This window comes from Pongo pygmaeus, chromosome 10, assembly GCF_028885625.2.
Source record: "Pongo pygmaeus isolate AG05252 chromosome 10, NHGRI_mPonPyg2-v2.0_pri, whole genome shotgun sequence".
Taxonomy (NCBI): Eukaryota; Metazoa; Chordata; class Mammalia; order Primates; family Hominidae; genus Pongo; species Pongo pygmaeus.
Genome location: NC_072383.2, coordinates 7529739 through 7552812, shown reverse-complemented (window position 1 = coordinate 7552812; position 23074 = coordinate 7529739). Strand labels below are relative to the sequence as shown.

Genomic DNA, 23074 nt, shown 5'->3' with positions numbered 1-23074 from the left:
GACTAACCTATTCAATGTGAACCAGATTTCTCACTAGATAGCAAATTATGTTTTTGTAATGATGTATGAAAAGCTTGAATAATGGGAGAAGATGAGACATAGAAATTATATCTCCTTTCCTCAATTATTTCAAGAAAAGTTCTCCACATTTTTACTTTCTTGAGGTTATTTAATATATTTATGTGTAAGCATGAAAAAGCAGAGTCACGGGAACACAAAGAAGTAACGTGATGTATATGCTGATGGAGCAAAAACACACGGTTCCTTCAAAAATTACCACTGAACAAATTTCATTTCCTATGACAAATATGTTTAATAAGCAAAGGCTTGCTTCTTCATAGAAAACAGTATGAGAAAGAACATGTTTCTATTTAAATCCAAGAGAGACTTTTTCCTAATTGCGCATTCTTTTTGTCCCTTTTCTTTCTGAAGTTACTGAAATGCAAGTATTTCCCAACACTTTATTTTATTTTACGGTGTTAAAAATAGTCACTCTAATATTTTGAAAATTAATGTAATTAATGATTTATAGGATTATACGGCTTTTTATTGTAATGCTTAGTTTCTTAAATTTTAGCAAGGCTAAAGCAAGGTTCTTAGGATTATAATTTCAATTTTCATATTTAAAAGAAGATTTAAATCTTTAAAATTTCAATCTTTAAAATTTTAGAACAAAATGATTTCCAGTCTTTACTTTTCTCAGTATGTGAAAGATACATCTAATCTTCACATGGGGGTGGGGGGTTGGAGGAGAGGGATGCTGATATTGTCCCAAACCCAATTCAGACGTTTCTCTGTGACTTCTTTAAAATTTCAATCTTTAAAATCTTTAAAATTTAAATCTTTAAAATTTCTACCTTTTCTCAGTATGTGAAGGATACGTCTAATCTTCACATGGTGGGGGCAGGGTTGGAGGGGAGGGACGCTGATGATATTGTCCCAAACCCAATTCAGACATTTCTCTGTGACTTCATCCTAGATGGAGCAGATCTGGAACTGCGATTAGCAGATGGAAGTAACAATTGTTCAGGGAGAGTAGAGGTGAGAATCCATGAACAGTGGTGGACAATATGTGACCAGAACTGGAAGAATGAACAAGCCCTTGTGGTTTGTAAGCAGCTAGGATGTCCGTTTAACGTCTTTGGCAGTCGTCGTGCTAAACCTAGTAATGAAGCTAGAGACATATGGATAAACAGCATATCTTGCACTGGGAATGAGTCAGCTCTCTGGGACTGCACGTATGACGGAAAAGCAAAGCGAACATGCTTCCGAAGATCAGATGCTGGAGTAATTTGTTCTGGTAAGGTTCAAAGATCATGAGAGTGTACACATTTGAATTTTTAGAAATAATTTGTTGGGAGGTTAGAAACAATAGCTTGAAGAAAAGATTTTCTGGACCTTAAAAAAACCCCAAAATACTCTTAAGCTGCACAAAGAACTTTTCAAATGCACATTGTAAGAAGAGAGTTTCTTCTCACTAGCAGTCTCCCCTGAAATCAGATGCAGCCGCTACCACTGCATGAGTATAATCTGTATCTCTAAAATAACTGGGCAACCTCTCTTCATAGAAAACTAATGAGTTGTACTAATTTACAGTTTTCTTAACAGTTTTTCTGCTGCTTTTTAACTTTTTAATTTAATAATATACATTGTTTATTTCTGATTATAAATTAAGGCTTATTATAGAGAATTGGGAATATATACAAATCCAAATAGCTGATATAGATATATTTATATGCATATGTTGATACGATGTATAATTCTGTAAGTATCTAGAATGTCATTAGTAGAATTGAAAACAAAGAAAATCTATGTGTATATTACTTATGAAATGTTTTAAGTATAAAACATTTCCTTTTAAACAGAAAAAAAACAGGTTAGATATTTAAAAAACAAAGCTAGGTGCAGTGGCTCACAGCTGTAACCCCAACGCTTTGGGAGACTAACACAGGAAGATCACCTGAGGCCAAGATTCACAATCAACTTGGGTAATATAGCAAGACTCCCTCTGCAAAAAATTTTAAAATTAGCTGGTTATGGTGGTGCATGCCTGTGGTCCTAGCTACTCAGTAGGCTAAGGCGGGAGGATTGCTTGATCCCAGAAATTCGAGGCTCAGTGAGCCATGATTGGGTCACTGCACTCCAGCCTGGGCAACAGAGTGAGACCTCATCTTGTAAAAAAAAAAATGAAATAAATAAATAAAATCGAGACAGCATTATTCTCTGTGGCACTTTATGAAGGGAAAAAAAGGAATATTTAGAGTCCTAAGTGGGAGGGGGCACAGGTGTCCAGGGAGTATTGTGAGCCTACATAACCATTTCCAACGATGCTATTTACATGAGGGTATACCTGATAGTCTTATTATTTATTGATATCCTAAAAGCCTGATAGATGATAGATATAGGATAAATGAAGAATGATGTTCTTGTAAATGAAACACACACACACAAATACCTTATATGTGGATGGAAGTATAGAAATATAAATAATGCAACCCTTATTTTGTATCTTGTTTCTCACTTGCTATAACATTTGCATTTTCCCACACCCTTAAACTAATTACTTAAAAATTAAAATTAAAAAACTTTATGTTATTCTATGATATGTGTACAGTAAATTTAACCTGATCTCTATTGTTGGTGTTAGGCTGTTGGGTAACTTTTCGCTATTAATATACTAACCTGCCATTCTTGAATGTATACCTTACATATACCTTATATTCAAGAATGTCAGGTTAGTATAATATATAATGGTATCCAGAAATTGCAGAGTGGAATTTGTTTTATGAATCTATTTATCTATTCTGTTCACATTTAATGTGATCAATTTGGTAGGCAAAGTTAACTATCAATTCTTTTGTACATATTAATTTTATTTTACTTTTGTCTTTCCTATAGATTGATATAAAACATTATAAAAATTGCTTTTTGCTTTTTGGAAACTACTTTTTCAAATTATAAACCCAGTGAAAAGGTCAAAATACAAAAAAATTAAAGTAATTTTTTAAATCCACATGCAACGCTACCATTCATTCAATTCTTTTGTGATTTTTTTGTTGTTTATGTTTCTGGATCGTGTGTGTGTGTGTGTACCCTTTGTGCTGAACAATATACCACAGACATATTCCACATGGCCATTACTAATCTATCTTAATATTAAAGGCTACTTATTATATTGCATAAATGTACTATAATTTATTTAACTATCTCATAATCTTAAGTTTTAAAAGATTTTCAAATTTTTACTGTTAAAAATATGATTTTATTTGATATACTGAGAAATACATTTTTCACACTTGATTATGTAGTTTGCCAAATACTTAAAAATGAAATTGTCATGTAAAACCATATGCATCTTTTTTAAAGTCTTGGATATATATTAACAAATTATCATCTATTAATTGTGTTTTTTTCTTCTATTCAATTTCAATTCCCTATTATTCCAGTATATCATATTAACACTGAATATTTTCATATTTTAGAATCACTGTTAATCTGATTTTTAAAATATAATAATATTAATTAACATTTATTTAATATTTATGGTGTGACAGGCAGTGTTCTATTAGTTTACATGTATGGGTTCATGGAATCCTCATGGAATCCTAGGAAGGGGGTTATTATTCTAATCTCTGTTTTACAGTGAGGAAATAGAGGTACTGAGAGAAAGTAACTCACCCAGGTCACTCAGCTATCAGGGCAGTAGTGAAGCTGGAGTTCAAATATAAACTGATTTAGCTCCAAAGTCAATGCTTGAAAATCTTACTTCCTTGATAACAAATGAGAGCTTTTTCCCAATTCTTTATCGGCAACTTATTTGTATTTGTTTATGTGTTAGCTTTTCTGGTTCTTTGGCCATTTTTCTGTTGTGTGATGTCTTTGTCTTCACAATGTGTAAGAACTCTGTGTATTTTATAGAGTCCCTTTATAAAATACATAACCCCCCTCTTCTATTTCTAGAACCATCACATTTTAACTACTGTAGCTTTCTATAGGCTAATATGTACTGAGATTATATATTCCCTAAGTATCCTTATTTTTCATAAAATTTCTTGCTACTTTTTCCTTTTCATTCTTCCAAATATGGATTACAATTAGAATTGTTTTTAAGGTAATATTAAACATATGAATTGGTTGGGCATGGTGGCACATGCCTGTTGTCCCAGCAACTCAGGAGGCTGAGGTAGGAATATCACTTGAGCCCAGGAGATAGAGACTGTAAGGTGCTATGATTGCACCTGTAAATAGCCACTCCACTCCAGCCTGGGCAACATAGCAAAACCCAGCCTATTAAAATACAATATAAATATAAATTGGTTTGATTTGTGCAGAAATTTTATCATTATACTATCCAGTTATCCTATACTAGAACAGGATATACTACTTCATTTATATATTTATTTGCATCAGGAATTTAAATTTTTTTCTTTGCTTTGTTTCTATGAATTTTTATTTAGTATATCTGGAAATGATATATATTATATATGCATATATCATATATCTGTTCATACACCCATACTTTTAACCTACACTGAATACATTGGTTTCCATTATATCGTGGAAGCACTTGGTGACATACTCAAAACTTTATGTGTAAGGATGTCCATAGCAGCATAATTTGTGAAAATGAAAAATTAACCATAACATAGGTAACCAAGAATTGTGTCTTGGTTAAATAACTTACTGAATCTCTATATCTCTATATGATGGTTTCCTATGCAATTGTTAAATATTATGTTTTAAAATACACACACACACATACTAGTTTGAATAGAATGTAAGATTATTATATACCTTGTCATATGGAATGAGTTGTCATGGAAGAGTTGTCATACTGGATAGCAAGTAAAGAAATTGGAAGGCTTTTAGAATTTTTAAAGTGACCCATTATAAAATATTATACCTTTCCTATATCATAATAGTACCTGCATCGTAAAATATTTCTTGGCTGGGCACGGTGGCTCACACCTGTAACCCTGGCACTTTGGGAGGCTGAAAGGAGGTCAGGAGTTCTAGACCAGCCTGGGCAACATGGTGAAACCCTGTCTCTACTGAAAATACAAAAAATAGCTGGCTGTGGTGGTGTGCACCTGTAATCCCAGCTACTCAGGAGGCTAAGGTGGGAGGATTGCTTAAACCCTGAAGGCAAAGGTTGTAGTGAACCAAGATTGTGCCACAGCACTGTAGCATGGGTGACAGAGTGAGACCCTGGAAAGAAAAGAAAGAGAGAGAGAGAGGGAGGGAGGGAGGGAAAGGAAAAAGAGAAAGAAAGAAGGAAGGAAGGAAAGAAAGAAAGAAAGAAAGAAGGAAAGAAAGAAAGAGAAAAGAGAAAGAAAGGGAGGAAGGGGAAGAAGAAGAAGAGGAAGAAGAAGAAGGAGGAGGGAGGGGAAGGAAGGAAGGAAAAGAAAGAAAAAGAAAGAAGGAAAGAAATCAGAAAAAAAGAAAAAGAGAAAGAAGAATGAAAGAAGAGAGAGAAGAAAGGAAAGAAAGAAGAGAGAGAAAGAGTGAAAGAGGAGAGAGAGAGAAAGAGAGAAAGAAAAGAAGGAAAGTAGAAAGAAAGGAAGAAAGAGGAAAAAAAGAAGAGAGAAAGAAAATGAAAGACAGAGAAAGGAAGAAAAAAGAAGAAAAAGAGAGAAAGAAAGAAAAGGAAAAGGAGGGAGGAAGGAAGGAAGGAAGGAAGGAAATAAAATTCTAAAATTTTCTCAATATTTCTCAAGTACTTTGAACAGTGGAAAAATTAAGAATTAAAAAGGAATTCATTTTATGAAAGGGCAGTTTCATGTACATATGCCTCCCTTTATCTTATAAAACATGAGTGGACAAACTAAAATGACGACTATGAGGGGATGAACTTTGGTGCTAATGCTGGACTCCACTGCAGAAACCTGCCAGTGTTATCTCCTGAATGTATCCATACCTCAAAGAACTTCTCTGCATGCTTCCATGTTGCTCATCTTATCCAAATCCATCATTCTTGGAGGCTTTATAACATTCCCCAGGCTTTACTTCAGTAAATTTGCTGTCGTCGTTTCATGCTTTAGAGACACCTTCTCTACAAAATTGAATAAAAAATTGTCAAAAGAAAGAAAACCAAACTTTTCATCCACAAGTGTGCCTAATATTTCACCTATTAGGCAAAGCCTTATAGTGGTGAATTTACAGTCTTTTCAGTCTTCTGAAAAGACCCTCTCATTTGATCTCAAATATGTGGTTTTGTCTTGCTTGCAGATAAGGCAGATCTGGATCTAAGGCTTGTCGGGGCTGATAGCCCCTGTTATGGGAGATTGGAGGTGAAATACCAAGGAGAGTGGGGGACTGTGTGTCATGACAGATGGAGCACAAGGAATGCAGCTGTTGTGTGTAAACAATTGGGATGTGGAAAGCCTATGCATGTGTTTGGTATGACCTATTTTAAAGAAGCATCAGGACCTATTTGGCTGGATGACGTTTCTTGCATTGGAAATGAGTCAAATATCTGGGACTGTAAACACAGTGGATGGGGAAAGCATAATTGTATACACAGAGAGGATGTGATTGTAACCTGCTCAGGTAAGACTTGTTCTTGTTTATTATTTCCTGACAAGAGAAATAGTATTCCTCATAGGAAGGGCTTCTGGGTCTATAAACTGGCTCACATCTGGGAATTGATTGAGGGGACATGACTCTTGTCTTTAAATTAGACTTCAGTTCACTTCACCTGGAACTGTTCCACTTATGCAGGTAAAGTAAGAAATTAGTAGACAACCCTGACTACGACCCTTTGGATCCCTTCCCCTACCATATACAGAAGTGGTCTGGCCTTTCAACTTCATTAAGCGTAGGCCACCTTTGGATACATGTTTCACCCAACCAGTCCAACAAACTATTAGAGGCTTTCTAACCCTTAGCTGCATCATTAAATCTAGAATCTCTGCTTAGGGCTCATATCAGTAAATTCACCCCGATCCAACTTTATGTTCCTTCCAGCATTATCTCACAACTTTAGTATTCATTCCCACATATATTCTGATTTCTGTTTGTGTAAATTGGAAAAATCATGGTTGTTTGTGTGCACTTCCACATGAGACACTTTGTACCTCACGTTTTGGAGCCTGCTGGGACTTGAGTCTAGATGTAAAGAGGGCTGATGGGATGGGTGCTGAGGAGAATCAGGAGTGCCTTTCAAGGCAGTTATCTCAGGAGAGATTCAATTTCTTCAAGCAAAGTAGGATTAATATTCTCATACAGAGGTGGGTGGTTGTCTCTACTGTTAAAGGAGAAACAGTAGAATTTAGGGTTTCAATGTTCCCAACCTCATCAGGTCTTCCCCTATGGCCCCATCCTAATTTTCAGAATTCTATGCCATCCCAATCAAATCCCTCACTTAGACAGTAGACATCTTGTGAGGCTGAGAATTCAGTACCTTACCAGGTGAAGGTTTTCAGTAATCTCAGTTCTGTGGCTATAAGAGACACGAGTTTCTTTCTGGGAAGACATCAAAACTTGCAGGTCATATTGCAGTTCAGCTAGGAATTTGAATCTCGAAGCTCATCCTTTTCAAAGGGGAGCAGCCAGCCAATCTTATTATGCTTGTAAGTTTGGCAAAAATGTCCTAGGTTATCAAATATATGTTCACTCAGAACTTTGCCTACTGCAAGTATTTGATTAGGAATATGTAATGATGAGATTTTGTATATATCTATTGCCACATCATGCCATGGATTATCAGTGCCCTCTTTACTACTGGATATAGAATCATTAGTGTCATTAAATTTTTATCAGATTAGAGAACCAATTCTAGAATCAATTTATGAATTACAGTATCAATTCATAAAACTCATCCTTAAGATTTTGTTCCTCTAGAACCACTATTAGTACCAAAATCTGCGTTATTCAGGGTTCTCCAGGAAAACAAAACCAATAGAATGTGAGCCTGTCTTCTCTCTGTGTGTGTGTGTGTGTGTGTGTGTCTGTGTGTGTGTGTGTGTGTGTGCATATGTATGTATGTAGAGAGAGAGAAGGAGAGAGAGAGAGACAGAGATTTATTTTAAAGAATTGGTTCATCAATTTTATAAGCAATTATGGGGGCTTGCAAGTCCAAAAACTGAAGAGGAAGCCAGCAGACTGCAGAGAAGAGCTGATGTTGCAGTCTTGAATCTCAAGAAAATGCGGAGGTAGAATTCCTTCTTTCTTGGGGGACTTCAGTCTTCTCTTTTAAGGTCTTCAACTGATTGGATGAGGCCCACCCACGTTATGGAGGATAATTGGCTATACTCAAAGTCTGTTGATTTAAAGGTTAATCACATCTGAAAAAATACCTTCACAGCACCGTCTAGACTGGTGTTTGACCAAATAACTGGGTATCGTAGCCCAGCCAAGTTGACATATAAAATAAACCATCACACCCATTAACTACTTGCTTCATTGTTCTTGGTGCAGGTAATGCAACATGGGGCCTGAGACTGGTGGGTGGCAGCAACCGCTGCTCAGGAAGACTGGAGGTGTACTTTCAAGGACGGTGGGGCACAGTGTGTGATGATGGCTGGAACAGTAATGCTGCAGCTGTGGTGTGTAACCAGCTGGACTGCCCATCTTCTATCATTGGCATGGGTCTGGGAAACGCTTCTACAGGATATGGAAAAATTTGGCTCGATGATGTTTCCTGTGATGGAGATGAGTCAGATCTCTGGTCATGCAGGAACAGTGGGTGGGGAAATAATGACTGCAGTCACAGTGAAGATGTTGGAGTGATCTGTTCTGGTAAGATACCAAAACCAGGGCTTCCTTAAAAGAAACTGCCTGGGTTCTCTAACATAACTTCTTTTTTCTTAATCAGTACATTTATGACCAAGTGCTCATTTCTCACTTTTTTAGAGCTAACCATACCTCATAGTCTCATTCATTTTTAGTATCTTTCTATGGGATCAAACCTGTTTTCTCAAGAAATGAAACTTCATTTTCTGATATCTACCCAAATTTTCCCAAAGTTAGTTTCATCAAACCACTAGTCAATACAATTCTACAAAAAGACATTATCCATAGTCAAATAGTTTAGGAAAAAATAATGAGAATTCAGTTATTTATTTAAATAAATAAACCTTTATGTTGAATCACCCAGTTTCTCAAGAATTGGTACCCAAGATGACTCAAATACTCATTGTTACCTGAAAGACTTATCTATGTAAGATAAATCCCAATAGCATTAGAACAAATAAACTTCATCCAGAGGTCTGGGTTTATGGTTTATACAATTTTTTTTATTATTATACTTTAAGTTCTAGGGTACATGTGCACAATGTGCAGGTTTGTTACATAGGTATACATGTGCCATGTTGGTTTGCTGCACCCATCAACTCATCATTTACATTAGGTATTTCTCCTAATGCTATCCCTCCCCCAGTCCCCCACCAACTGACAGGCCCCAGTGGGTGATGTTCCCCACCCTGTGTCCAAGTGTTCTCATTGTTCAATTCCCACCTATGAGTGAGAACATGTGGTGTTTGGTTTTCTGTCCTTGTGACAATTTGCTCAGAATGATGGTTTCCAGCTTCATGCACATCCCTGCAAAGGACATGAACTCATTCTTTTTTATGGCTGTGTAGTATCCCATGGTGTATATGTGCCACATTTTCTTAATCCAGTCTATCACTGATGGACATCTGTGTTGGTTCCAAGTCTTTGCTATTGTGAATAGTGCCGCAATAAACATATGTGTACATGTGACTTTATAGCAGCATGATTTATAATCCTTTGTGTATATACCCAGTAATGGGATTGCTGGGTCAAATGGTATTTCTAGTTCTAGATCCTTGAGGAATTGCCACACTGTCTTCCACAATGGTTGAACTAATTTACACTGCCACCAACAGTGTAAAAGCGTTCCTATTTCTCCACATCCTCTCCAGCATGTGTTGTTTCCTGACTTTTTTTTTATTTATTTTTTTATTATTATACTTTAAGTTTTAGGGTACATGTGCACAATGTGCAGGTTTGTTACATATGTATACATGTGCCATGTTGGTGTGCTGCACCCATTAACTGGTCATTTAGCATTGGGTATATCTCCTAATGCTATCCCTCCCCCCTCCGCCCACCTCACAACAGTCCCCAGAGTGTGATGTTCCCCTTCCTGTGTCCATGTGTTCTCATTGTTCAATTCCCACCTATGAGTGAGAACATGCTGTGTTTGGTTTTTTTGTCCTTGAGATAGTTTGCTGAGAATGATGGTTTCCAGCTTCATTCATGTCCCTGCAAAGGACATGAACTCATCGTTTTTTATGGCTGCATAGTATTTCATGGTGTATATGTGCCACATTTTCTTAATCCAGTCTATCATTGTTGGACATTTGGGTTGGTTCCAAGTCTTTGCTATTGTGAATAGTGCCGCAATAAACATACGTGTGCATGTGTCTTTATAGCAGCATGATTTATAATCCTTTGGGTATATACCCAGTAATGGGATGGCTGGGTCAAATGGTATTTCTAGTTCTAGATCCCTGAGGAATCACCACACCGACTTCCACAATGGTTGAGCTAGTTTACAGTCCCACCAACAGTATAAAAGTGTTCCTATTTCTCCACATCCTCTTCAGCACCTGTTGTTTCCTGACTTTTTAATGACTGCCATTCTAACTGGTGTAAGATGGTATCTCATTGTGGTTTTGATTCGCGTTTCTCGGATGACCAGTGATGATGAGCATTTTCTCATGTGTCTGTTGGCTGCATAGATGTCTTCTTTTGAGAAGTGTCTGTTCATATCCTTTGCCTACTTTTTGATGGAGTTGTTTGTTTTTTTCTTATAAATTTGTTTAAGTTCTTTGTAGATTCTGGATATTAGCCCTTTGTCAGATGGGTAGATTGTAAAAATTTTTTCCCATTCTGTAGGTTGCCTGTTCACTCTGATGATAGTTTCTTTTGCTGTGCAGAAGCTCTTTAGTTTAATTAGATCCCATTTGTCAATTTTGGCTTTTGTTGTCATTGTTTTTGGTGTTTTAGTCATGAAGTCCTTGCCCATGCTTATGTCCTGAATGGTATTGCCTAGGTTTTCTTCTAGGGTTTTTATGGTTTTAGGTCTAACATTGACGTCTTTAATTCATCTTGAATTAATTTTTGTGTAAGGTGTAAGGAAGGGATCCAGTTTCAGCTTTCTCCATATGGCTAGCCAGTTTTCCCAGCACCATTTATTAAATAGGGAATCCTTTCCCCATTGCTTGTTTTTCTCAGGTTTGTCAAAGATCAGATAGTTGTACCTATGTGACATTATTTCTGAGGGCTCTGTTCTGTTCCATTTGTCTATATCTCTGTTTTGGTACCGGTACCATGCTGTTTTGGTTGCTATAGCCTTGTAGTATAGTTTGAAGTCAGGTAGCATGATGCCTCTAGCTTTGTTCTTTTTGTAGTTTTTTCCAATTCTGTGAAGAAAGTCATTGGTAGCTTGATGGGGAAGGCACTGAATCTATAAATTACCTTGGGCAATATGGCCATTTTCACGATATTGATTCTTTCTATCCACGAGCATGGAATGTTCTTCCATTTGTTTGTGTCCTCTTCTATTTCGTTGAGCAGTGGTTTGTAGTTCTCCTTGAAGAAGTCCTTCACATCCCTTGTAAGTTGGATTCCTAGGTATTTTATTCTCTTTGTAGCAAATGTGAATGGGAGTTCACTCATGATTTGGCTCTGTTTGTCTGTTATTTGTGTATAGGAATGCTTGTGGTTTTTGCACATTGATTTTGTATCCTGAGACTTTGCTGAAGTTGCTTATCAGTTTAAGGAGATTTTGGGCTGAGACGATGGGGTTTTCTAAATATACAATCATGTCATCTGCAAACAGGGACAATTTGACTTCCTCTTTTCCTAACTGAATACCCTTTATTTCTTTCTTTCAATTCCATGAACATGGAATGTTCTTCCATTTGTTTGTATCCTCTTCTATTTCATTGAGCAGTGGTTTGTAGTTCTCCTTGAAAAGGTCCTTCACATCCCTTGTAAGTTGGATTCCTAAGTATTCCATTCTCTTTGAAGCAATTGTGAATGGGAGTTCACTCATGATTTGGCTGTTTGTCTGTTATTGGTGTATAAGAATGCTTGTGATTTTTGTACATTGATTTTGTATCCTGAGACTTTGCTGAAGTTGCTTATCAGTTTAAGGAGATTTTGGGCTGAGACGATGGGGTTTTCTAAATATACAATCATGTCATCTGCAAACAGGGACAATTTGACTTCCTCTTTTCCTAACTGAATACCCTTTATTTCTTTCTTTCAATTCCATGAACATGGAATGTTCTTCCATTTGTTTGTATCCTCTTTATTTCATTTGTTTGTACTCTTTATTCCATTTGTTTGTACCCTTTATTTCAATTCCATGAACATGGAATGTTCTTCCATTTGTTTGTATCCTCTTCTATTTCATTGAGCAGTGGTTTGTAGTTCTCCTTGAAAAGGTCCTTCACAACCCTTGTAAGTTGGATTCCTAAGTATTCCATTCTCTTTGAAGCAATTGTGAATGGGAGTTCACTCATGATTTGGCTGTTTGTCTGTTATTGGTGTATAAGAATGCTTGTGATTTTTGTACATTGATTTTGTATCCTGAGACTTTGCTGAAGTTGCTTATCAGCTTAAGGAGATTTTGGGCGGAGACAATGGGGTTTTCTAGATATACAAGCATATCGTCTGCAAACAGGGACAATTTGACTTCCTCTTTTCCTAACTGAATACCCTTTATTTCTTTCTCTTGCCTGATTGCCCTGGCCGGAACTTACAACACTATGTTGAATAGGAGTGGTAAGAGAGGGCATCCTTGTCTTGTGCCAGTTTTCAAAGGGAATTCTTCCAGTTTTTGCCCCTTCAGTATGATATTGGCTATGGATTTGTCATAAATAGCTCTTACTATTTTGAGATACGGTCCATCAATACCTAGTTTATTGAGAGTTTTTAGCATGAAGCAGTGTTGAATTTTGTCTAAGGCCTTTTCTGCATCTATTGAGATAATCATGTGGTTTTTGTCATTGGTTCTGTTTATGTGATGGATTACGTTTGTTGATTTCCGTATGTTGAACCAGCCTGGCATCCCAGGGATGAAGCCAACTTGACCGTGGTGGATAGGCTTTTTGATGTGCTGCTGGATTCGGTTTGCCAGTATTTTATTGAGGATTTTTGCATTGATGTTCATCAGGGTTATTGGTTTAAAATTCTCTTTTTTTGTTTTGTCTCTGCCAGGCTTTGGTATCAGGATGATGTTGGCCTCATAAAATGAGTTAGGGAGGATTCCTTCCTTTTCTATTGATTGGATTAGTTTCAGAAAGAATGGTACCAGCCCCTCTTTTTACCTCTGGTAGAATTCGGCTCTGAATCCATCTGGTCCTGGACTTTTTTTGATTGGTAGGCTATTAATTATTGCCTCAATTTCAGAGCCAGTTATTGGTCTATTCAGAGATTCAACTTCTTCCTGGTTTAAGTCTTGGGAGGGTGTATGTGTCCAGGAATTTATCCATTTCTTCTAGATTTTCTAGTTTATTTGCGTAGAGGTGTTTATAGTGTTCTCTGATGGTAGTTTGTATTTCTGTAGGATTTGTGGTGATATCCCCTTTGTCATTTTCTATTGCATCTATTTGATTCTTCTCTCTTTTCTTCTTTATTAGTTTTGCTAGTAGTCTATCAATTTTGTTAATCTTTTTGAAAAACCAGCTTCTGGATTCGTTGATTTTTTTGAAGGTTTTTTTGTGTCTCTATCTCCTTCAGTTCTGCTCTGATCTTGGTTATTTCTTGCCTTCTGCTAGCTTTTGAATTTGTTTCCTCTTGCTTCTCTAGTTCTTTTAATTGTGGTATTAGGGTGTTGATTTTAGTTCTTTCCTGCTTTCTCTTGTGGGCATTTAGTGCTATAAATTTCCCTCTACACACTGCTTTAAATGTGTCCCAGAGATTCTGGTATATTGTGTCTTTGTTCTCACTGGTTTCAAAGAACATCTTTATTTCTGCCTTCATTTCGTTATTTATCCAGTAATCATTCAGGAGCAGGTTGTTCAGTTTCCATGTAGTTGTGTGGTTTTGTGTGAGTTTCTTAATCCTGAGTTCTAATTTGATTGCGCTGTGGTCTGAGAGACTGTTTGTTGTGATTTCTGTTCTTTTACATTTGCTGAGGACTGCTTTACTTCCAATTATGTGGTCAATTTTAGAATAAGTGTGATCTAATGCTGAGAAGAATGTATATTCTGTTGATTTGCTGTGGAGAGTTCTGTAGATGTCTATTAAGTCCTCTTGGTGCAGAGCTGAGTTCAAGTCCTGGATATCCTTGTTAACTTTCTGTCTCATTGATCTGTCTAATATTCACAGTGGGGTGTTAAAGTCTCCCATTAATATTGTGTGGGAGTGTAAGTCTCTTTGTAGGTCTCTAAGGACTTGCTTTATGAATCTGGGTGCTCCTGTATTGGGTGCATATATATTTAGGATAGTTAGCTCTTCTTGTTGAATTGATCCCTTTACCATTGTGTAACGGCCTGGTTTAAAGTCTGTTTTATCAGAGACTAGGATTGCAACCCCTGCTCTTTTTTGCATTCCAATTGCTTGGTAGATCTTCCTCCATCCCTTTATTTTAAGCCTATGTGTGTCTCTGAAGGTGATGGGTCTCCTGAATACAGCACACTGACGGGTCTTGAGTCTTTATCCAAGTCTTCAATCACTGATATCCTTTCTTTCACTTGATTGAATTGACTATTGAAGCTTGTGCATGTATCACAAAGTTCTTGTGCCATGGTTTTCAGCTCCATCAGGTCATTTAAGGTCTTCTCTACACTGTTTATTCTAGTTAGCCATTCGTCTAACCTTTTTTCAAGGTTTTTAAGCTTCCTTGCCATGGGTTAGAACATGCCCCTTTAGTTCAGAGAAGTTTGTTATTACAGACCTTCTGAAGCCTACTTCTGTCAGCTCGCCAAAGTTATTCTCTGTCCAGCTTTGTTCTGTTGCTGGCGGGGAGCTGCGCTCCTTTGGAGGAGAAGAGGCACTCTGGTTTTTAGAATTTTCTACTTTGCTGCTCTGGTTTCTCCCCATCTTTGCAGTTTTATCTACCTTTGGTCTTTGATGTTGGTGACCTACAGATGAGGTTTTGGTGTGGTTATCCTTTTTGTTGATGTTGATACTATTCCTTTCTGTTTGTTAGTTTTCCTTCTAACAGTCAGGTCCCTCAGCTGCAGACCTGTTGGAGTTTGCTGGAGGTCCACTCCAGATCCTGTTTGCCTGGGTATCAACAGCAGAGGCTCAGTTGGAAATGCAGAAATTACCTGTCTTCTGCGTTGATCACACTGGGAGCTGCAGACCAGAGCTGTTTCTATTCGGCCATCCTTTATATAATTTTAAAGATGTCAAGAATTGCCTTGTAGATTCCTTCTCTAAGACCAAAGTTTTTATTAGACAACTTTAAAATGGTGCAAAGAAAAATTTGATACACAACCACCCATGTAATACAATTTTAAAAGAGTTGGACTCCCTGATTCAGATACATCATTGGTCTTTGGGCTTCCTTGTTTTCAACATATTTATTCCTTAGTCTATACGTTCTTTTCTAAGATGAGTGGATAAGATATTAAATTATGTTTTAAGGAATCATTAAGCTCTGATATAGACTTGAAATTTTCCTTTTAAATTTTCATAATTCTATTCTCCCTTTTAATGTAGGTAGACATAGAGTTATGATTTACAAATAATCACAATCTTTCTTCAGAGAAGATCTTCCAATTTGAATTTTACCTGTTGTTTTCTGGAAGCTTGTTCTTCCAATGCACTATTCTCTTATTATTTTTACTGATCTATAATGTGTGTACATATTTATGGGGTAAATGTGACATATTAACTCAAGCATGGAATGCGGCATGAGTGTAAATGATCAAGTCAGGGTATTTAGGATATCCTTCTCCTCAAATATTTATCATTTCTTTGTGTTGATAACATTTCAAATTTTCTCTTCTAGCTATTTTAAAATATACAATATATTGTTTTTTAACTATAGTCACCCTACTGTGCTATTGAACACTAGAACTTATTCCTTCTGTTTAACTGTATGTTTGTACCTATTAACCTACCTCTCTTCATCCTGCCCGCCCACCACACACACACCCTTCCCAGCCTCTGGTAACTATCATTTACTCTCTGTCTCCATGAGATGACTTTTTTAGCTCCCATATATGAGTGAGAACGTATGATATTTGTCTTTCTGTGCCTGGCTTATTCTGCATAACAGAATGTCATCCAGGCCATCCGTGTTGCTGCAAATAGTAAGAATTCATTCTTTTTTAGGACTGAATAGTATTCCATTGTGTATGTATATATATATATATATATATATATATATACACCATGTTTAATTATTCATTCATCCTTTGATGGACACTTAGGTTGATTTCATATCATGGCTATTGTGAATAGTGCTGCAACAAACATGGGGGTACATTTGTTCCTTTGTTTTTTAGTTTTTAAAATTATTTTTAAAAATGCCTGTGGGTACATGCTAGGTATATATATTTATGGAGTACATGAGACATTCTGATACAGGTGTGCAATGTGAAATAAGCACACTGAGGAAAATGGGGTTTCCATCCCCTCAAGCATTTATCCTTTGTGTTACAAGCAATCCAATTACATTCTTTAACTTATTTAAAAATATACAATTAAGTTATTATTGACTATAGTCACCCTATCGTGCTATCAATAGTAGGTCTTATTCATTTTCTCTGTTTTTTTTTTGTACCCATTCACCATCGCCACCTTCTCTCTCTAGCCTCCCATTACCCTTCCCAGCCTCTGATAAACATCCTTCTATTCTCTATGTCCATGAATTCAATTGTTTTGATTTTTAGATCCCAGAAATAAGTGAGAGCATGTGATGTTTGCCTTCCTGTACCTGGCTTGTTTCACTTAACATAATAGGCACATGAAAAAGGGCTCAACATCATTGATCATCAGAGAAGTGCAAATCAAAAATACAATGAGATATCATATTACCCCAGTTAAATGGTTTATGTCCAAAAGACGGGCAATAACAAATGCTGGTGAGGATGTGGAGAAAAGGGAACCCTTGAACACTGTTGGTGAGAATGTAAATTAATACAACCACTATGGGGAACAGTTTGGAGGTTCCTCACAAAACTAAAAATTGGGCTACCATGTGATTCAGCAATCCCATTGCTGGGTATATACCTCCAAAAAGGAGATCAATGTATCAAAGAGATATCTGCACTCCTATGTTTGTTGCAGCACTGTTTACAATTGCTAAGATTTGGAAGCAATCTAAGTGTCCATCAACAGATGAATGGTTAAGGAAAATGTGGTACATATACACAAAGAAGTACTATTCAGACAAAAAAGAATGAGATTCAATGATTTGCAACAACATGGAGGTATTCCTTTGGTGTACTGATTTCGTACCCTTTGCCACCACCCCCACCTCCTTTTTTTTTTTTTTTTTTTGAAACTGGGTCTCACTCTGTTGTCTAGGCTGGAGTGGAGTGGCACAATCTTAGCTCACTGCAGCCTCGACCTCCAGGGCTCAAGCAATCCTCCCACCTCAGTCCCCCAAGTAGCTAGGAACACTGGCATGTGCCATCACACCTTGCCAATTTTTGTAGTTTTTTGTAGAGATGGGGTTTCACCATGTTGCCCAGGCTGGTCTCAATCTCCTGGGCTCAAGTGATCTGCCCTCCTTGGCCTCCCAAAATGCTGGGATTATAGGCATGAGCCATCATGCCCAGCCTGCCCACTTTGTAATGGGGTTATTTGCTTTGTTTTCCTGTTGAGTTATTCAAGTTTTAAAATATTCTGGATATTAGCAGTCCGTTAGATGAAGAGTTTGTTTGCAAATATTTTCTCCTATTCAACAGGATGTCTTTTCACTCTGTTAATTGTTTCCTTTGCTGTGTAGAAGCTTTTTAGTTTGTCTAAAAGTTTGTCTCCTTTTGGTTTTGATGGCTGTGTTTTTGAAATCTTAGCTATAAAATATTTGCCCACCAATGTCTTGGAGTATTTTCCCAATGTTTTCTTCTAGTAGTTTTATAGGTTGATGTGTTACATTTAAATATTTAATCCATTTTCCTTTGATTTTTATGTATGGTGAGAGAGGGGTATGGTTTCATTCTTCATGTGGATATCCAGTCTTCCCAGCATCATTTGTTGAAGAGGGATCCTTCTCTCAATGTATGTTCTTGGTGCCTTTGTCAAAAATCAGTCAGCTACAAATACATGGACTTATTTCTAGGTTCTCTATTTTGTTTAATTTGTCCATGTGTCTGTTTCATACCAATAGCAGGCTGTTTTGGTTACTATAGCTTTGTAGTGTATTTTGAAGGTAGATAGTATGATGTGCCTCAAGATTTATTCTTCTTGCTTGGGGTTGCTATGGTTATTCGGGTTCTGGGTAGTGTCTTAGTACATTTGCATTGCTATAAAGGAATACTCGAGGCTGGGTAATTTATAAAGAAAGAGGTTTATTTGGCTCACAGTCTGAATACTGAACAAGCATGGCGTCAGCATCTGCCTCTGGTGAGGTCTTCAGGTAGCATGGCAAAAGGGGAAGGGGAGCCCACATCACATGATGAGAGAAGAGGAGGTACCAGGCTCTTTTTAACAGCCAGATATCAAGAGAACTAATAGAGTGACAACTCACTTATTATCAAAAGGATGGCCCCAAGTCAATTATGAGCAATCCACCACCAGGAGGCAAACACTGCCCATCAGACCTCACCTCTGACATTGAGAATCAAATTTCAACATGAGATTTGGAGGGTCAAACATCCAAACTATATCATGTAGTATGATCATTTTAATAATATTAATTCTTCCAATCAAAAAGCATGAGACGTCTCTTCATTTCATTTGTTTGTGTCTTCCTTAATTGCATTCATCATTGTTTTGTAATTTTCATCATAGAAGTCTTTCACCTCCTTGGTTAAATGTATTCCTAGATATTTTATTTTATTCTTTCTTGTGGCTCTTGCAAATGAGATTGCCTTCTTGGTGTCTTTCTCAGTAGTTTGTTATTGGTACATAGAAATGCTACTCACTTTTGTATATTGATTTTGTATGCTGTAACTTTGCTGAATTTGTTTATTCTAAGAGATTTTTAGGGAGTCTTAAGTTCTAAGAGATTTTTATGGAGTCTTAAGGTTTTTCTAAATATTCAATTACGTCATCTGCAAAGATGGACAATTTGACTTTCTCTTTTCTGATTCGGATGACTTTTATTTCTTTGTCTTGTCTGGTTGCTCTGGCTAGGACTTCTAGTACTATGTTAAATAACAGTGGTGAAAGTGGGCATCCTTGTCTTTTTCCAGTTCTTATAGGTAAGACTTTAAACTTTTCCCCATTCATTATATTGTTAGTTGTAGGCTTGTCCTATATGGCCTTTCTCATGTTGAGGTATGTTCCTTCTATGCCTAGTTTGTTGAGAGTTTTTATTATGAAGGGATGTTGAATTTTATCAAATGCTTTTTTACATTTATTGAGATGATCATATGGTTTTTGTCATTCATTCTGTTGATATAATGTATCACTTTTATTGATTTGCATATGTTCAATCATCCTTGCACGCCTGGACTAAATCCCACTTGACCATACTGTGTTTTTTTTTTTTTTTTTTTTGATATGTTGACGGATTTGGCTTGCTGGTATTTTGTTGAGGGTTTTTATATCTATGTTCATCAAGGATATTGGCCTGTATTTTTCTCTTTCTGTTGCTTCCTTTTCTGGTTTTGATATCAGGGTAATACTGGCCTCATAGGATGAGTTAGGAAAAATGCCCTCCTTTTTGATTTTTTTGGAATCGTTTGAAAAGAACTGATGTTAGATTTTCTTTATTAGTTTGATAGAAGTCAGCATTAAGCCATCTAGTCCTGGGGTTTCCTTTGTCTGGAGACTTTTCATTATTGATTTAATCTCATTACTCATGATTGATCTGTTCAGGATTCCTATTTCTTCCTTGATTAATCTTGGGCAGATTGTATGTGTACAGGAATTTATCCTTTTCTCTAGATTTACCAGTTTGTGAGTGTATTGTTGCTCATATTTGTCTCTTATAATCTTTTGTATTTCTGTGGTATCAGTTGCAATGTTTCTCTTTTTGTTTGTGATTTTTATTTGAATCTTCACTCTTCTTTTAGCAAAAGTTTGATCTTATCTTTTCAAAAAGTCAGCTTTTTGTTTCATTGATTGTACTCGTTTTCAGGCTCTATTTTGTTTAATTCTGCTCCGATCTATATTACTTCTTTCCTCCTACACATTTTGGGTTTGGTTTGGTCTTGCTTTTCTAGTGTGTTGCGATATATTGTTAGATTGTTAATTTGAAATCTTCCTACTTTTTTGCTTTGTTTATTATAAATGCCTTCTTAACTGTGCTATTGGTGTATCCCATAGGCTTTGGTATGTTGTGTTTCTATTTTCATTTGTTTCAAGAAATATTTTCATTTCCTTCTTAATTTCTTAATTAACTCAATGATCATTCAGGAACATGTTTAATTTCCATGTATTTTAACAGTTTCCAAAATTTATCTTGTTATTGATTTCCAATTTTATTCCACTGTAGTCTGATAAGGCACTTTATATAATTTTAATTTTTAAAAATTTGTTGAGACTTGTTTTGTGGCCTTGAATATGGTCTATTCTGGAAAACGTTTTATGTGCTGATTTAAAGAATGTGTATTCTACAGCTGTTGAGTGAAACAGTCTGTAAATGCCCATTAGGTATGTTTGGTCTAAAGTCTAGTTTCTATCTGATTTTTTTTATTGGTTTTCTATCTAGATGATATGTTCAATATTGAGAAGAATAGTTGAAGTGCCAGCTATTATTGTAATTCAGTCACTCTCTCCCTTCAGGTCTAATAATATTTGCTTTATATGTCTGAGTGCTTCATTGTTGGGTGTATATGTATTTAGAATTGTTATAGCCTCTTAATAAATTGATCAATTTATCTTTATATGATGATTATCTTTGTCTTTTTTTTTTTACAGTTTTTTTTTATTATACTTTAGCTTTTATGGTACATGTGCACAATGTGGAGGTAAGTTACATATGTATACATGTGCCATGCTGGTGTGTTGCACCCACTAACTCGTCATCTAGCATTAGGTATATCTCCCAATGCTATCCCTCCCCCCTCCCCCCACTCCACAACAGTCCCCGAAGTGTGATGTTCCCCTTCCTGTGTCCATGTGTTCTCATTGTTCAATTCCCACCTATGAGTGAGAATATGCGGTGTTTGGTTTTTTGTTCTTGCGATAGTTTACTGAGAATGATGATTTCCGATTTTATCCATGTCCCAACAAAGAACATGAACTCATCATTTTTTATGACTGCGTAGTATTCCATGGTGTATATGTGCCACATTTTCTTAATCCAGTCTATCATTGTTGGACATTTGGGTTGGTTCCAAGTCTTTGCTATTGTGAATAATGCCGCAATAATCATACTTCTGCATGTGTCTTTATAGCAGCATGATTTATAGTCCTTTGGGTATATACCCAGTAATGGGATGGCTGGGTCAAATGGAATTTCTAGTTCTAGATCCCCGAGGAATCGCCACACTGACTTCCACAAGGGTTGAACTAGTTTACATTCCCACCAACAGTGTCAAAGTATTCCTATTTCTCCACATCCTCTCCAGCACCTGTTGTTTCCTGACTTTTTAATGATTGCCATTCTAACTGGTGTGAGATGGTATCTCATTGTGGTTTTGATTTGCATTTCTCTGATGGCCAGTGATGGTGAGCATTGTTTCATGTGTTTTTTGGCTGCATAAACGTCTTCTTTTGAGAAGTGTCTGTTCATGTCCTTCGCCCACTTTTTGATGAGGTTGTTTATTTTTTTCTTGTAAATTTGTTTGAGTTCATTGTAGATTCTGGATATTAGCCCTTTGTCAGATGAGTAGGTTGTGAAACTTTTCTCCCATTTTGTAGGTTGCCTGTTCACTCTGATGGTAGTTTCTTTTGCTGTGCAGAAGCTCTTTAGCTTAATTAGATCCCATTTGTCAATTTTGGCTTTTGTTGCCATTGCTTTTGGTGTTTTAGACATGAAGTCCTTGCCCATGCCTATGTCCTGAATGGTAATGCCTAGGTTTTCTTCTAGGGTTTTTATGGTTTTAGGTCTAACATTTAAGTCTTTAATCCATCTTGAATTAATTTTTGTATAAGGTGTAAGGAAGGGATCCAGTTTCAGCTTTCTCCATATGGCTAGCCAGTTTTCCCAGCACCATTTATTAAATAGGGAATCCTTTCCCCATTTCTTGTTTTTGTCAGGTTTGTCAAAGATCAGATAGTTGTAGATATGTGGCATTATTTCTGAGGGCTCTGTTCTGTTCCATTGATCTATATCTCTGTTTTGGTACCAGTACCATGCTGTTTTGGTTACTGTAGCCTTGTAGTATAGTTTGAAGTCAGGTAGTGTGATGCCTCCACCTTTGTTCTTTTGGCTTAGGATTGACTTGGTGATGCAGGCTCTTTTTTGGTTCCATATGAAGTTTAAATTAGTTTTTTTCCAATTCTGTGAAGAAAGTCATTGGTAGCTTGATGGGGATGGCATTGAATCTGTAAATTACCTTGGGCAGTATGGCCATTTTCATGATATTGATTCTTCCTACCCATGAGCATGGAATGTTCTTCCATTTGTTTGTATCCTCTTTTATTTCCTGGAGCAGTGGTTCGTAGTTCTCCTTGAAGAGGTCCTTCACATCCCTTGTAAGTTGGATTCCTAGGTATTTTATTCTCTTTGAAGCAATTGTGAATGGGAGTTCACTCATGATTTGGCTCTCTGTTTGTCTGTTATTGGTGTATAAGAATGCTTGTGATTTTTGTACATTGATTTTGTATCCTGAGACTTTGCTGAAGTTGCTTATCAGCTTAAGGAGATTTTGGGCTGAGACAATGGGGTTTTCTAGATATACAATCATGTCGTCTGCAAACAGGGACAATTTGACTTCCTCTTTTCCTCATTGAATACCCTTGATTTCCTTCTCCTGCCTAATTGCCCTGGCCAGAACTTCCAACACTGTGTTGAATAGGAGTGGTGAGAGAGGGCATCCCTGTCTTGTGCCAGTTTTCAAAGGGAATGCTTCCAGTTTTTGCC

At 36.7% G+C, this 23074-nt stretch overlaps 1 protein-coding gene across 1 annotated transcript in view; it reads left to right on the top strand.

The window, feature by feature from the left end:
- Positions 1–23074, top strand: part of CD163L1 (CD163 molecule like 1) — a 91108-nt gene that overhangs the window by 37523 nt on the left and 30511 nt on the right. Inside the window, exons 6-8 of the mRNA XM_063646913.1 lie at positions 980–1300; positions 6229–6549; positions 8419–8739. Coding sequence (XP_063502983.1) covers positions 980–1300; positions 6229–6549; positions 8419–8739 — 963 coding nt within the window. The remainder of the gene's footprint in view (positions 1–979; positions 1301–6228; positions 6550–8418; positions 8740–23074) is intronic.